The following is an 18,040-nucleotide window of genomic DNA, read 5'->3' on the forward strand; positions in this document are numbered from 1 at the left end:
TGAATTTAAGGCGGATTCTGCCTCAAACGCAACTCCAAATTCTGCCTAATACAAGGAGTCAAATTTTTTATTTTTTTTTCCCTCAAGCTCAAGCGTCATCCTCAGTCCACAGGCGGATCCCAGAGGCCGTCACATGGACCATATTACCCAGACCACACATGGCTGTCTGATTTTGCACTAAAACATGGTCAAATCCAGCTCTTGTTTCCTCTGGGGCTCAAGCTCTTGACCTTTTGCCTCCTCCACAAACTCCCGGCAAATCTTGGACCGTTGCTCATTCCTCAGAGTAATCTTGATCCCTTCTAGTTGACTATTGGATGCCTGTCCTGTATCTGGATCTCTCTGATCCCTGTAGGTTTAGGATTTATGACTGTCTATTCCAGGCCTCAGACATTGCCAAGGAACACAGTGTAGCAGTGAGCGGGCGTGTTGTCATCCCATATACTCTGCTGGACGGCTCTAGCGCTATGTGGGGTCTTTCACTGTAGATATATAAATATCAGTATTCAATGAGTTTTCTTTCTGTGCAGCTGCAGATGTCTCATGTGATGTCAAGGGACTATAACTCCCATCATCCTCTGCAAGAATAAAAGTTCACATTATGACTCCTCTAGAGTATATGGATTGCATTGAAATATAATTGGTCACAAAGTAACAAATCCAATAAGTATGTGCCCCCTACAGGTAGCATTGTACATCAGTTTTGGGGTGACAGCTCCCTGATTAGAGCAGCTTATTTCATACACGTTGGTCCCATGACTGACTCTGCTGTAGTCTATGGAGTAGTGCAGAGTCATAGAGCTGTAGGGAAGGCAAAGTATGATGGTCTGACACAGGGTTGCTATTTATTTCTAGTGCTTTGTGTTTTTCAGGAATGGATACAGAACTTGGCCTTTGTCTTCTTGATGTTCATCTTAGTCCTTTCCGGGGAGCGTAATTTATTGAAACGTATAGTAGTCTCCCCTGCAGAAGAGCTCGGGTCTTTGAACAGCTTTGACGGGTCCAAATTTATAATCGGATATGTGACTAGTCCTCCGGCTGCTAGAGAGATCATGAAGAAAGCGGCTGAGAGCAGCCTGATAGCAGGTAGGTGAGCAAAGAGCACAGAGCCTTGGACACCCTGCACAAAGCCATTGATGCAACCAGCACAGAATTCTCTCTTCTTGCACCTGCCACTAGGGGGAGCTTAGTTATAGGGGGTGGACGGGATTTCTTATTTATGGCTTTCCGTCATTTGACCCAGGTTGCCCAGTCTCTGTTATGCAGAATGGGGCTATGGGATATTCATAAACCCGGGGGTTGGGACCAGTGCATTTTATTCTTAGCTCAGTGGTTAGGTAACACACGGGGAATACACAATGTAAAATCCTCTCAGTGGATGAGGCGGTTAGGAACATACTCGGTGACCTGGGGAAGGTTCGGACCGCTTGTGCTTCACCACTGTGCTCCTGTATGCATCGGCCCTGGGAGTTGTAGATGTGATGTGATGACGCTGCTGCAACTCCTTGAACACTCTGGAGAGGGAGACCTGAAACAGGGTAGCAGGAGAGCAAGGAGAGGTAAGAAAATGGAGGGGGGACACTAAACTGGGGCAGATGGAGGGGACAAGTCCGCCTATAGTTGCCCCAATTTAATATCCCCATCCAACTATCCCAACGTTTTAATGTCACCCTCCAGATGCCCCAGTTTAACTGGGGCACCAGGAGAGGGACTTCATAAGGAACATTATAATGTGGGGGAAAGTAATGAGTGATTGTTGGGGCATTATACTGTGTGGGGCACATAGAAAAATGGATCAGAGTCGGCAGAGTCAACATACAAATCGGTGGAGCTAAATATGCGCACCGCATGCTGCCCTCTTTCTATCCTTGGGACCATGTAGCACCCAAAAATACTCAAATGGAGCCCGCCAGACTCTACAGCTAACACTTCCCAAAGCCAAGACAGCACCACCTAAAATATCCATGTCACATGTCGCACCGCATTATAACTACTTAGTTCTAGCCTCCACTATATGAGGACGGGGTACAGGGGGCTGAGGGCTCCGGTTCTCACACAGTCCTCGTCATCTTCTCCTCCTCCGGACAGATCGGTGTCAGGGAGGAAGCAGCTCTCTCAGGGTCCGGTTAAGTTCTGCTCTCACTTTACAGCTGTTGTGTTTTTTGCTTTACAGCAGAAAATTTAAAGGAATTTGAGGATGAAAACCAATTGCAGGCGGCCATGTCCAGCAACCTGTCAGTGGGCGTGGTGTTTAAAGACTCGTTCCGCTATGACATCAGATACAATATGGCCGATATACCCCTTCCTAATGAATACCTCTCACACATGGGTAAGAGATCTAGTCCGTACCCCGTCAGCTGCTTATACAAGTCATGGAAGCCTCTTATACAGCCCGATGTAGCAGGGCTCAGTTTGTCTCTTAACAAATGGTAATTCTGTGTCTTTCAACGACGGACCTTTATGTTTTTTTCCTTGCAGGATATTGTGAAGAGAAGTCAAATTCTTGCATTCCCTTACAATACTGGAAAAGTGGATTCCTGTCACTGCAAGCGAGTATAGACTCCGCCATCATTGAAGTGAGTGGAGGGAAGACACAGCGGGGCTGGATATGTACATTACTGATCACATGACTGGGCTGCTTTCCCTTCATAGATTTGTGGTTTTTCATTATGGTTATTTTTATAGGAGATGGTTAGCTGTCATTCCTCGGGGGCGGGGCTACAGGTGTAGTGTGTGCTACCATTGGTCAGATTTTATTTATTTATTTTACACATTGAGCCACTCTTAAGGCCATGAGAGACCTGCATTATTTTAATCCAAATACTAAGGAGAATTTCTCCAGGAAAAAAACAAGGGTCATTAGTGCTGTAAGGGTCATATACTTATATATTACACAGAAGGCAATTCACTGCAATGGCCTCCATGTAATACTATTTGTCACCTGTAGTGGCCGCTATATAGCCTAACATGACTTCTGCACCCATACAATATACAGTAGCCAGGATTGATACCTTATATATCTACAGATGACCACCAACCGTTCTGTATGGAACAACATGGCATCCATCAAGGTAACAAAGATGCAGTCCCCAGGCCGTACATGGAGGTACAATATGAACATCGGCTCATTCCTGCTCTGCATAAACATCAGCTTCGTGTCTGTGATGTATCTCATTTCTGTGTACGTCGCAAGAGAGCGGCGGGAGATGAGAGAGATCATGAAGATGATGAGGATGAGAGACCTGGCTTTCTGGTGAGTTCTCCAGCATTATGGTCCTTAAAGGGAATGTGTCACCAGAAAAGACCTACCATATATGCTCAAGTATAAGCCGAGTTTTTCAGCCCCCCTCGGCTTATACTCGAGTCAAGTGCTAGAGCAAGGGAGACCCGATGCTGACTTTGGGTGGTGCTGCTGCTGATAGGTGAGTTGCGACTATAAGTCAGCTGCGACTATAAGGGAGACGGAATTGCAGCATCGCCAAGCTCCTGCCGCTGCTGGTTTCTTTCAGTGGCAGGAGCGTGGCGATGCTGCGGGCCTCGGCACCAAAACCCTCCCCGGAATCCACCGTTCTATTACAGTGGATGCCGGGTCTGTAAGTATAATGGCAACCGGGTTTCCGCTGTAACTCTGATCGCAGGCATCATTGACCTCCCCCCTTAGCCCTGGGTCCCTACCAGCCCCATACCTTTAGAGTTGCAGGCCAGCGAAGTTGCAGGAGCTGACCTGTTCTGGTGACAGCTGGGAGCCTAATGAAGGCTCCCAGGCCTGTCATAGCAATATCACTATTGAGGCTGGTCTATGACCAAACGCAATAGTAATGTATAGAATCAAAAAAAAAGTAATGTGCAGAATCTCCCATAGACGGCCATACACTTGTATTGCCGTCTATGGGACTTGCAATCGAATGATTGCAGGTTCAAGTCCCCTAGGCAGGGGGTTATAAAATAGTGGAGAAAAAAAAAAAAAGCTTTAAAAAAATAGAATAAAAAAATTAAATAAATAAACGTTCTAAATCATTTATTAACCCTAACATCCCTCAACACGAGAGTGTTCAGTATGATGATGATATCTAGTGCAGCCTGGCATGTGAACCTATATGGTATCTGTGTCAATATAATGACATAAACAAAGACAAAATAATAATAAATAATCCAAAAAATACTTTTATTAATATTACAAATATCGAAAAAAAAGGGAAAACAAAATAATTAAAAACAATTAAAAGAAAATCGCATCGACATACGAATGGGTCACATGTAAAGTATAGTCAAAGGTATATAGCAGTGCTATTAATCAATTGTACACAGTACCTAGACAGATATATACACCCATTTATAACACATGTAATGTGAGTGACAAAAGTAATCACTCATATATATGAAAATATCCAGCACGACAAGAGTTAAATGTAATAAAAGGTAAATACCAGTCAAATAATAATGACATCAGAGTATACAAAGCTGTAGCATGTATATATAAAGGGAATCAAGATCTGTCCAAATAGCGTAGCTAAGTACAAAATAGTATCTAATAGAACATGCTGACCACTGCAACCTCCACCTGCATTTCACACCCTGCTTCGTCAGTGGAGATCGCCACAAGAAAATGGCCGCTTACACAGTATTGTAAGTGGCCATTTTCTTGTGGACGGCGGGCATGCGCAGTAGGCTTTGTCCTAGGCCCGAGGCCTAGAAATCTGAAGTCTGCACCGGAAAAAGACGCATGAAGAAGACGTTGCTGAAAAAGATGGAGGTGGCGCTGGAGAGAGTTCTCTCTCGCAGCATTGGGGATGCCCCTGGTGCTGTTTGAGTGCTGAGGCCCGCCCCCAGTGCTGCAAGAACTCATTTGCATACCGACAAAAAACAGGATTTCAAGCGAACAGCGGCGTGGAGAAGACAAGGAAAGGTAGGAGATGAATAGCCTTTCTTAAGGCTATTCCGAGGTGTTAATGAGAAAAAAATGTGTTTGAATGATAGGATCCCTTTAACTATATTATCCCCTATAGACTATGTTTACCATACACTATAGAAGCGTTAACCCTTGACATGTCTGTTCCTAGGTTATCCTGGGCTCTGCAGTACGCCATCTATGTGCTAATAATGGCAAACCTGATGACTCTGGTTACAAGAGATTACGTATTTTTGCGGAGCTCCTATGGATTAATCTTGCTGCTGTTTTTCCTCTATGGTATATCATCGGTAGGTATCATATATATAAGATAATATTTAGGGGTTAATGTATACAGCCTGTATCCCCCCACCTTTGTGTCACGTTCAATCTAGGTCCAAAATCCCATAGATCATTATTTTCTAATATATCTTTATAGGGGTTGGCACTGCGCTTGCTGATACAGAGCTCCAAATCCCCTGTAAAGAGCTAGATGGTAAAATTCTGACTGCCTTCAGCCACCACTAGGGGGAGCTGGCTATAAATGGATTTACATTCCATGATAATAAAATCAGATCAATTCCAGTCCCTCTCAGAGATCCCCTTTAATCGGCTCCCCCTACTGGTGGGTGCAGGCAGCAATAATCTTACAATTCTATAGTTGTACAGAGGAATGTTCTGCTTTGTATCACAAATCTCCACTTATCACTGACAGGGTTATTCCTTTTCCGCAGATGTGTTTCACCTTCATGCTGATCGCTCTTCTCAGGAGACCGCGTATTACCGCCATCGCAGGCTTCTTCATTACCGTCTTCCAATCTGTCCTCAGCCTCCTTCTGCTCATGAAAGATCTGCCCAAATTTTTTGAGGTGATCCTGAGCGTCTTCCCTGCTTTTGCCTTCTCGGTTGGGATTTCACAGGTAAATGACCCGGACGCTCAGCTGTCTATCAGTCAGTGTAATCTGTGCGGTCAATGCCATAGACTTTGTATGGAGTGTCAAGGTGCGTGGTCAGCCACCGCCGCTCCATTCAGGTAGCCTGACTGCCATTAGGTATCGGTACTGAGATCCTCAGACCCTTTTGAGACCATATACAAGTGCAGTGGGCCCTGGGCTCATTCTGATGCAGGACAAGGCCAGACCTCATGTGGCAGGAGAACATCGACCGACTCATCAGAGCATGCCCAGGCGATGTAGGGAGGTCATACAGGCACGTGCAGGCCACACACACTACTCAGCCTCATCTCCTTTCAAGGATCTGCCTGGAATTTGATTTTCCACTTTGATTTTGAGGACCATTCCAAACCCCCGACCTCCAGGGGAGAATCATTTACATTTATATTGATCATATTCATGTTCTAAAGGCAGATTACACCATATAATGAGTAAAGATTTGCAACTGGAAGATTTAACTCATTGATATTTAGGATGTGGGATTGTAGTGTTCATGTGTGTATACTGTATGCTATATATATGGAATCTGACCATATACCTTCATTGCAGAGTATATACATGGAGTACGACTTTCAGGGAGTCCACTTCTCCGCCTTGATGAACGATTCCTCTCATGTATTGGTCAGCTGCATCATGCTTGTCGTGGATGCCATTTTCTACATGATGCTGACGCTTTATTTGGAGAAGATTTTGGCAGGTAAAGAAGGTTTATATCCAAAGCAGAGCGTGAGGCGGCGTCTGTCAGGTTATCTAGAAAGATCCATTTGCTCTCTCTCGCTCTCTCTCTCTCTCTCTCTCTCTCTCTCTCTCTCTCTCTCTCTCTCTCTCTCTCTCTCTCTCTCTATATATATATATATATATACTATATACTATATACTATACTACTATAGGATGTTTGTGAGTTTGGATGTTTGTTCCTCAATCACGCAAAAACGACTGAACGGATTTGCATGAAATTTGCTACATACATAGATAGGAACCCCAATTAAAACATAGGCTACTTTTTATCCCGGTAAATGACGTCACTATACGACCGCAGTGAGGGAATTTAGGTTCGCACTACACTAAAGGACCTGTGATGATATCATCACAGGTCCTTGAGCCATTCTCAGCTAGGATCATGCTCGGCAGTGGGCGGAGCTATATAGGATGAAGATGGACAGTGTGAAAGCTGAAGAAAATGAAGTCTCATAGAAGATCAGGAGACTACAGAACATGCAGGCTGTGTGTGGGCAAGAGGAGTATATCGGGTGTAGAGTTTCAGTCAGTACGACGGGGAATGTGTTGTTCTGCCTCTGATGTGGGGGGGGGGAGAACTTTAGCACATTTCAGCAACATCCGTTCAGCCCTTTGTAACACAGAAGCTGCTCAGACAGTCACATAACCAAACCCCTGTAATCACAATTGCCCGATGTAGCAGAGTTTAGGCAGCACTGTAGCACACCCCTATAGGCTCTGCATATGCAAACATGTACATACAGGTGGGTATCCTATGCATATGCAGCGATGTAGCAGAGCCGAGACGCGGGAGCAGGCTGATCGAACTGTGGCAAATTTCTGCAACATCCATTCAGCCATTTCCAACACAGAAGCTGCTCAGACACTGACATAAGAACACCCCTCTAATCCAAATGGCCAGATGTAGCAGATCTTAGGCGGTGCTGTAGCACAGCTGAGTACGCTCTCTATATGCAGAGATGTACATACAACTGAGTATGCTGCGTATATGCAGTGATGTAGCAGAGCTGAGACGCGGGAGCAGACGGATCATCCACAACAGCAATTGGCTAAATATAAGCGGCTCAGCGCCAACACCAACCCGCAAATAAAGTCACAGGCAGATGCTAGTATATCTATATATATATATATATATATATATATATATATATATAGTACTATTTATGGTTCAGAGGCCATAGGGGTCATCATCTAAGGTTGTCAACTATGATTTAGTGATGCATGCAGTATATTCTATAGTAAATGTCTGCCGCCTGCTCATGCTCTGCGCTACCTTGATTCCCAGTATGTTGGTGACGTCTGCTCGTAGCTTTACTTGCACATGTCTGATATTTACTGACAATGAGATTCTCCACATTAGATAAACATGGTAAGAAGTCCGAGCCGCTCTTCTTTATGAAATCTTCATTCTGGTCTAAAAGGAGTCATGTCCCTCTAAGGACCGAGGAGGACGGACGCAGCGAGACGCCGGCCGGAGATTATGTAGAGAAAGTCTCTGCAGAATTACTGGGGAAAGAAGCTGTAAGGTAAAGCCTGCACCACATAGACGAGGCAACATGGTCTTAAAGGGGTTTTCCCAAGAACATAACCACATATACGTCTGTAGACAATTAAGTTAAACATTTTTGCAAATATAAATAATTAAAAATTATAAAGAATTTATAAAATTATCTCTAATCATCTGTTGTCTTCAACATCAGTTGCCAATAGATACAACCACGAATGCAGGAGTTTTCTATGTTTAGGGACTTGTCAGAAACCCAACAGTGATGTCCTTATTGTGGTCAGGTTATCTTCTCTTAACCCCTTCCCGCCAATGGCATTTTTTGATTTTCGTGTTTCGTTTTTGACTCCCCTCCTTCTAAACCCCATAACTTTTTTATTTTTCCGCTCCCAGAGCCATAATTTTTGGGGGACAAATTTTTCTTCATGATGCCACCATTAATTATTCTATATAATGTACTGGGAAGCAGGAAAAAAATTCAGAATGGGGTGGATTTGAAGAAAAAATGCATTTCTGCGACTTTCTTACGGGCTTTGGTTTTACGGCGTTCACTGTGCAGCCAAAATGACATGTCCCCTGTATTCTGTGTTTCGTTACGGTTCCAGGGATACCAAATTTCTATGGTTTTATTTACATTTTGACCCCTAAAAAAAATTCCAAAACTGTGTTAAAAATTTTTTTTTCTAAAAGTCGCAGTATTCCGACGGCCGTAACTTTTTTATACGTAAGTGTACGGGGATGCATAGGGTGTCTTTTTTTGAGGGGTCGGGTGTACTTTTTAGTTCTACCATTTTCGGGAAATGTTATTGCTTTGATCACTTTTTATTCAAATTTTTATCAGAATCAAAACAGTGAAAAAACAGCACTTTGGCACTTTCGACTATTTTTCCCGCTACGGCGTTTACCGAACAGGAAAAATATTTTTATAGATTTGTAGAGCGGGCGATTTCGGACGTGGGGATACCTAACATGTATGTGTTTCACAGTTTTTAACTACTTTTATATGTGTTCTAGGGAAAGGGGGGGTGATTTGAATTTTTAATACTTTTTATATTTTTTTTTATATTTTTTTTTTACTTTTTTTAACTATTTTTTTTTTTGCATTTATTAGACCCCCTAGGGGTGTTGAACCCCAGGGGGTCTGATCACTAATGCAATGCATTACAATGCTAATGCATTGCAATGCATTGCAAAAAATCATCCTTTCTTTTGCAGGCTGCATAGACCAGCCTGCAAAAGAGAGGATTTGCAGACAAGCCTGGGAGCCTTCTACATGCGCCGCCGGGAAAATGGCGCCTCCAGCGCCTTTGACCGCGGCGCCGGAGGGGTTAATGCCTCCGGTCGGTCCGGGGACCGATCGGAGGCATGAGAGCCGGTTGTCTACTGCTTAAAGCACTAGACACCTGGCGGCTATGGCGGCCGCCCGGCTCCCGGGCGGTCGCCATAGTTACAGACCCGACATGCGCCGTACTATTACGGCGCATGTCGGGAAGGGGTTAAAGCTGGGTGATTGCACATTGTGCTGCTACTACCCCCAATTGGAAGCTGTTGTTCTACCTGTTCCAGTTGTTAAATAAAGTTATCACCCTGTTCAACTGCAAGCGCGGGCTTCCTGAGTCCTGTCTGCATCGCCATCAGGGCCCTTCTGAACACCATCCCACCGGCTCAGAGAGGAGAGGTTCCCGCCGGAAACTACTACCACCACCATCCAGGTAGTAGCGCAGGACCTCCCTCAGCGATGTCTGGCCCAGGAGCGGGCCTGGGGTGCATGGTTGCGTGTGCTTGGCCTAGCAGATGTCACATCATCCAACACTACCACTCCCATCCTCCGTTTCCCTCCATCTGGGTTGCGACATACTGACTGTTTCCAATTACAACCAACAGCATAAAACCGCAAAGCAAAGTATTTTCAGAGTTACTCAAGTTTCTTTGTGAAGTTTATCTAAGAAATTTTGAAAACTGATAATAAGTTCTTTTCATTACAGGATAAATAAGGTTAGGAAGACGTACAGCGACGCGGATACAAAGGTGGAAGCCTTGAGAGGTAAATTCACCTAAACATATGCACTAAACCTAAGGCCCGCTTCACCTCTGCCTTCGGGTTTCCATTCTGGGACTCCGTGTGGGGAAACCCTATAGGCATTAAAAAGCAGTTACCTAGGGAAGCCACACAGACACCATAGACTGTAATGGGGTCCATGTGGTTTCTGCTTGGTTTCCACACAAATCATGCAGAGAGAAAACTTTAAGGGTCGAATTGGTCCCGGATTATCAGATGGTCATAGAAATTTTCTTTCTTGCAGGTCTAGACTTAAATATATATGATGGACAAATTACGGCTCTGCTCGGACACAGCGGTGCAGGGAAAACAACATTACTCAATATCTTAAGTGGAATGTGTCCAGCGACTGGAGGTGAGTAGAGATGAGCGACACAAAACCCAAAACTTTGGGGGTTCATCACCGAGTATATTAGGCGGAGGCCCAGGGGAACTTTACAATAATAAACAGTTATACTCACCTTACCTCTTCTGGTCATCCCCGCTGTCCGGTGCTCCCTCTTGGTCGCCTTGCGGCTCCAGGATATTCCCAATCACAGGCCTCAGTGGTCACATGGGGCACACGGACGTCATTACACTTGTGTAGCATCCCCTAGGAGGCCGGAAGAGGATCCAGAAAGAGTGCCAGATGCCAAAAGGAGATCCAGAAGAAGTGAGGGAAGGTGACTATAACTGTTTGCTTTTTTTGCAGGGGCCACATCATCACTTCCAGAACTCCACCTCCAAAGGGCAAAGGTCACACACAAAGATTTTTTGTATTTTTTGTTCACTTTTATTTTCCAAGGCATTCTTATTTTGCAGTATTTTTTCCACATCTGCCTAACACTTTTGCACAGCACTGTGTATATCTGTGATGTAGCAGACTACAGACATAACCTGTGTAGTCTGATGGTGTCGTCCTGTATTACTCTGCGCCTTCAGTCCCTTATTTCCTAACCTCCAGGCTCGGTCTCTGTGTATAACTGGGACATATCAGATCCGGAGCATTCGGAAGAGGTAAAGAAGAGACTCGGCTTCTGCCCTCAGTCCGATGTGAAGTTCGATCCTCTAACAGTCAAAGAAAATCTGAAAGTATTTGCCAAAATAAAGGGAATCCCATTCAAGCAAGTGAATGAAGAGGTAACGTTATCAATGTGTCTGTACCCCACCTAATCCCTGACCTGACCCTGGGGAAGCAAACCCTAAATATGGAGCCTGATGTCACCCCCATCATTAGTGATGCCTCCGTACCACACATAGGATCACTTACTCCCTCAGATATAACATGACCTGCCGCCTGCACCCCCAGACCTCCCTGCCTATACCGGGGGGCCGGGGATCTCTGCAATAAGTCATTGTTATGCAGACACTTTTATATATAAGACCCCAAATCTTTTCCCCAGGTACAAAGAATTATCTCAGATTTGCAGATGGAAAACATTGAGGACGTTGAGGCTGGTAATTTGAGCGGAGGACAGAAGAGGAAACTAACCCTGGGCATCGCCCTCCTGGGGGACCCTCAGGTAAGTCTCAGACCGCTGAATATCTACGATGTACATTGATGGTGGTTTTCAAGGATTGATCAAGTACCTAATGGATATGAGGGGGTCCTGATTCTACAATTGCTAAAAAACCCCTTTCTCGCCTAATTCACTGGGGGACACGGCATCGTGGGTATTAGCCCTGACACTAGGAGGCGATACACCCTCACAGACACTGCACTTAAAGGGATTCTGTCATTAAAACTGCATTTTTTCTCGCTAACACGTAGGGATAGCCTTAAGAAAGGCTTTTCTTCTCCTACCTTTAGAAGTCTTATCCGCGCCGCCGTTCCGTAGATATCCTGGTTTTCATCAGTATGCAAATGAGTGTTCTTGCAGCACTTGGGGCGTTCCCAGTGCTGCAAGAGAAATCGCCTCTTCTTCCTCTGGGACTCCCTCTCTGCGACCTGTTCTTCAGATGGCTTCTTCTGGTTTTAAATGGGACGCATGCACAGTCCGCTCTGCCGTGCTTGCAGCCATTTTCTTGTGGCCGCTTACACATACTCAGTTTTGCATTACAACATGATGGAAATGCACAAGCAAAGCATGCTGGGAAAAAATATATATATATTTCTTGCAGATCCTGCTCCTGGACGAGCCCACCGCAGGGCTGGACCCATGTTCTCGCCACCTCATATGGGCTCTGCTGAAAAAGCACAAAGTCAATCGGGTGACCTTGTTCAGTACCCAGTTCATGGACGAGGCCGATATACTCGCTGGTAAGCCACATTTCTTTCTAATATCCTTTAAAGGGATTGTCCAATTGTAGATTCTTATCCCCGATCCACAAGGGGGAAAAGTGTCACATAATTGGGGGAGGGGCAGGGCCTGAATCCACAGTCGCTGTATTCGCGGTTATGGGACTGTCGTCTCTGGAAACCCCATAGAAGTGAATAGAACGCCAGTCACACAAGCGCCTTAGTACTTCATCCACAGAGCGGATCCAGGTCCCCCATTGTCCTGAGCGCTGGGGGTTCCAGCAGTTGGATAGGGATAACATGAGCAGCAATGCGCTGCATAGACAGAATTTTTCTACCACAACTTACCTCCTACTAGAGCCTGTCCCAGCTTAATGAAGAACCACAGGTTGTCAGAGCAGGCTGGAAAGCCACAATGGTTGTCAGGGCCTTCTGGCATGCCAGGCTATATAGGGCGTTTATTAATATAAAAATATAACTATCTATGAACACATTAGACAGACATTACTTCTGCCATAAGTATACTTATTAGTATCTGTCTCTTTTTTACTCCATATGTTCGTTTTTTTCTAGATCGGAAAGCTGTTATATCCAATGGGAGACTGAAATGTGTTGGGTCATCCCTGTTCTTAAAGAGAAAATGGGGCATTGGCTATCATCTGAGGTAGAGGATTTATCGCCACACTATGCCATCTCTGTTTACAGTACTAATTATATAGAGAAGGGATATTTTGAATGACTGCACTCACCACTAGGAGGAGCTCCTTGTAGACGGATTTGTCCCTCTCCTATTGGACTCTGTAGTAAGTCAGTCATTAGCTCCTGATCTCCCTCTAGTGGTGGCCAGAATGTTGTATTTTATTGGGAGCTCAGTATGAACTAAATAAGGAGCACTGATCCTTCTATATAATATGTTAGGAAACACCTGCACATTGAGGCCAAGGCTCCATGTACACGAGTGTCTGCTCTGTCCATGTGCTGGCAGTGATTATAACAGCTAGCACTCATATTTATTTTTTATGGCCCTCTAACCATCATGGATCAGTGTAGAGGGCCATAAACCAAAGACAAAACTCATCACTGGTCCTGTTCCTGTCCGTTTTCCAGTCAGGGCTCTCTATATGACATGAATGGGTCTGTGGAGAGCACGGATATTACACAGATATCATCTATGTAGGTGCACACACTCATATGCTTGTAGCCTTAGTGCACCAATGGTATATATGTCCTCCATCGATCTATTAATGGTTTACAATAATTTATTATTCTCCTGGCATTGACCAGGATGCAGGTGTCCCCATCTTGTGACCCCGAGCAGATGACGTCCATCATTAGGCAGCACATACCCAGCGCCAAGATGTCTGTACAGAATGAAGAACACATCACATACACTTTACCATTTGAACACATGGACGGCTTCTCAGGTAAATGACAGATCTACAAATCTCACATGTCCTGAATAATGTCCTGTCCCCAGCCCTGGATCACACTGGATTGTAATAGAAGACAGAAACTTACATAAAATATTACATTTTCATATACTTGGGTTTTAGACCTTTTTGCTCATCTGGACCAGCGTGTAGGACAGGACATTGTCACATATGGAGTCTCCATGACCACCATGGATGATGTTTTCATCAAGCTGGAAGGAGAAGCAGAACTTGAAAAAGGAGGTAAAGAGCAGAGATGTGTAACAAGAATATAACTACTATAATACTGCCCCCTTATGTACAAGAATATAACTACTATAATACTGCTCCTATGTACAAGAATATAACTACTATAATACTGCTCCTATGTACAAGAATATAACTACTATAATACTGCCCCCTTATGTGCAAGAATATAACTACTATAATACTGCTCCTATGTACAAGAATATAACTACTATAATACTGCTCCTATGTACAAGAATATAACTACTATAATACTGCTCCTATGTACAAGAATATAACTACTATAATACTGCTCCTATGTACAAGAATATAACTACTATAATACTGCTCCTATGTACAAGAATATAACTACTATAATACTGCTCCTATGTACAAGAATATAACTACTATAATACTGCCCCCTTATGTGCAAGAATATAACTACTATAATACTGCTCCTATGTACAAGAATATAACTACTATAATACTGCTCCTATGTACAAGAATATAACTACTATAATACTACTCCTATGTACAAGAATATAACTACTATAATACTGCCCCCTTATGTACAAGAATATAACTACTATAATACTACTCCTATGTACAAGAATATAACTACTATAATACTGCCCCCTTATGTACAAGAATATAACTACTATAATACTGCCCCCTTATGTACAAGAATATAACTACTATAATACTGCCCCCTTATGTACAAGAATATAACTACTATAATACTGCCCCCTATGTACAAGAATATAACTACTATAATACTGCTCCTATGTACAAGAATATAACTACTATAATACTGCCCCCTTATGTACAAGAATATAACTACTATAATACTGCCCCCTTATGTACAAGAATATAACTACTATAATACTACCTCCTATGTACAAGAATATAACTACTATAATACTACTCCTATGTACAAGAATATAACTACTATAATACTACTCCTATGCACAAGAATATAACTACTATAATACTGCTCCTATGTACAAGAATATAACTACTATAATACTACTCCTATGTACAAGAATATAACTACTATAATACTACTCCTATGTACAAGGAAATAACTACTATAATACTACCTCCTATGTACAAGAATATAACTACTATAATACAACTCCTATGCACAAGAATATAACTACTATAATACAACTCCTATGCACAAGAATATAACTACTATAATACTACCTCCTATGTACAAGAATACAACTACTATAACACTGCTCCTATGTACAAGAATATAACTACTATAATACTGCTCCTATGTACAAGAATATAACTACTATAATACTACTCCTATGTACAAGGATATAACTACTATAATACTACTCCTATGTACAAGAATATAACTACTATAATGCTACTCCTATGTACAAGGATATAACTACTATAATACTGCTCCTATGTACAAGAATATAACTACTATAATACTACTCCTATATACAAGAATATAACTACTATAATACTACCTCCTATGTACAAGAATATAACTACTATAATACTACCTCCTATGTACAAGAATATAACTACTATAATACTACTCCTATGTACAAGAATATAACTACTATAATACTGCTCCTATGTACAAGAATATAACTACTATAATACTACTCCTATGTACAAGAATATAACTACTATATTACTACCTCTTATGTACAAGAATATAACTACTATAATACTACCTCCTATGTACAAGAATATAACTACTATAATACTACTCCTATGTACAAGAATATAACTACTATAATACTGCTCCTATGTACAAGAATATAACTACTATAATACTGCTCCTATGTACAAGAATATAACTACTATAATACTACTCCTATGTACAAGAATATAACTACTATTATACTACCTACTATGTACAAGAATATAACTACTATAATACTACTCCTATGTACAAGTATATAACTACTATAATACTACTCCTATGTACAAGAATATAACTACTATAATACTACTCCTATGTACAAGAATATAACTACTATAATACTACTCCTATGTACAAGAATATAACTACTATAATACTACTCCTATGTACAAGAATATAACTACTATAATACTACCTCCTATGTACAAGAATATAACTACTATTATACTACCTACTATGTACAAGAATATAACTACTATAATACTACCTACTATGTACAAGAATATAACTACTATAATACTACTCCTATGTACAAGAATATAACTACTATAATACTACCTCCTATGTACAAGAATATAACTACTATAATACTGCTCCTATGTACAAGAATATAACTACTATAATACTACCTCCTATGTACAAGAATATAACTACTATTATACTACCTACTATGTACAAGAATATAACTACTATAATACTACCTACTATGTACAAGAATATAACTACTATAATACTACTCCTATGTACAAGAATATAACTACTATAATACTACCTCCTATGTACAAGAATATAACTACTATAATACTACCTCCTATGTACAAGAATATAACTACTATAATACTACTCCTATGTACAAGAATATAACTACTATAATACTACCTCCTATGTACAAGAATATAACTACTATAATACTACCTCCTATGCACAAGAATATAACTACTATAATACTACCTCCTATGTACAAGAATATAACTACTATAATACTACCTCCTATGTACAAGAATATAACTACTATAATACTACTCCTATGTACAAGAATATAACTACTATAATACTACCTCCTATGTACAAGAATATAACTACTATAATACTACCTCCTATGTACAAGAATATAACTACTATAATACTACCTCCTATGTACAAGAATATAACTACTATTATACTACCTACTATGTACAAGAATATAACTACTATAATACTACCTACTATGTACAAGAATATAACTACTATAATACTACTCCTATGTACAAGAATATAACTACTATAATACTGCTCCTATGTACAAGAATATAACTACTATAATACTACCTCCTATGTACAAGAATATAACTACTATTATACTACCTACTATGTACAAGAATATAACTACTATAATACTACCTACTATGTACAAGAATATAACTACTATAATACTACTCCTATGTACAAGAATATAACTACTATAATACTGCTCCTATGTACAAGAATATAACTACTATAATACTACCTCCTATATACAAGAATATAACTACTATAATACTACCTCCTATGTACAAGAATATAACTACTATAATACTGCTCCTATGTACAAGAATATAACTACTATAATACTACCTCCTATGTACAAGAATATAACTACTATAATACTACCTCCTATGTACAAGAATATAACTACTATAATACTACCTCCTATGCACAAGAATATAACTACTATAATACTACTCCTATGTACAAGAATATAACTACTATAATACTGCTCCTATGTACAAGAATATAACTACTATAATACTACCTCCTATGCACAAGAATATAACTACTATAATACTGCTCCTATGTACAAGAATATAACTACTATAATACTACTTCTATTCAAAAGAATATGGAAACATTTGAGAGAATTTGCAGTATGATGCCGGATATGACACCAGATCATACAAGATCATACAAAGATATTTCTCACTGTCATGTGATTCTTCCTCTCATTGTAGATTTCAGTGTTTTTGGACATGAACAGCAAACAGCAGATGACGCCTTCTCAGCAGAAATGGACGAGTCTCTTCTATTGATGTCAGACTCAGGAACTGTAACATTAAGTGGATTTCAGCTCTGGAAACATCAATTTCTGACTGCTGCACGGATTCGATATCTAAAGCTGAAACATGACAAAAAAACCTTCAGATCTATGTGAGTTACAACACATACAAGATGTAGAATAGTGAGCGCAGCTCTGGAGTATAATACAGGATAAGTAATGTAATGTATGTACACAGTGACTGCACCAGCAGAATAGTGAGTGCAGCTCTGGAGTATAATACAGGATAAGTAATGTAATGTATGTACACAGTGACTGCACCAGCAGAATAGTGAGCGCAGC

General features: G+C 41.3%; 1 protein-coding gene across 2 annotated transcripts in view; it reads left to right on the forward strand.

Annotated features, from left to right (window-relative positions):
• The window catches only part of LOC142210229 (ABC-type organic anion transporter ABCA8-like), a 52,799-nt gene that overhangs the window by 6,806 nt on the left and 27,953 nt on the right, over positions 1-18,040 (forward strand). Inside the window, exons 3-19 of one of the 2 annotated variants that reach the window (XM_075279254.1) lie at positions 873-1,086; positions 2,174-2,329; positions 2,479-2,576; positions 3,027-3,253; positions 5,061-5,199; positions 5,623-5,808; positions 6,391-6,538; positions 7,940-8,105; positions 10,069-10,127; positions 10,387-10,497; positions 11,086-11,261; positions 11,525-11,644; positions 12,243-12,381; positions 12,934-13,024; positions 13,645-13,784; positions 13,914-14,033; positions 17,655-17,850. In XM_075279254.1, coding sequence (XP_075135355.1) covers positions 873-1,086; positions 2,174-2,329; positions 2,479-2,576; positions 3,027-3,253; positions 5,061-5,199; positions 5,623-5,808; positions 6,391-6,538; positions 7,940-8,105; positions 10,069-10,127; positions 10,387-10,497; positions 11,086-11,261; positions 11,525-11,644; positions 12,243-12,381; positions 12,934-13,024; positions 13,645-13,784; positions 13,914-14,033; positions 17,655-17,850 — 2,486 coding nt within the window. The remainder of the gene's footprint in view (positions 1-872; positions 1,087-2,173; positions 2,330-2,478; positions 2,577-3,026; positions 3,254-5,060; positions 5,200-5,622; positions 5,809-6,390; positions 6,539-7,939; positions 8,106-10,068; positions 10,128-10,386; positions 10,498-11,085; positions 11,262-11,524; positions 11,645-12,242; positions 12,382-12,933; positions 13,025-13,644; positions 13,785-13,913; positions 14,034-17,654; positions 17,851-18,040) is intronic. The other variant, XM_075279255.1, reaches the window with a different exon arrangement.

This window comes from Leptodactylus fuscus, chromosome 6 (genome assembly GCF_031893055.1).
Source record: "Leptodactylus fuscus isolate aLepFus1 chromosome 6, aLepFus1.hap2, whole genome shotgun sequence".
NCBI lineage: Eukaryota > Metazoa > Chordata > Amphibia > Anura > Leptodactylidae > Leptodactylus > Leptodactylus fuscus.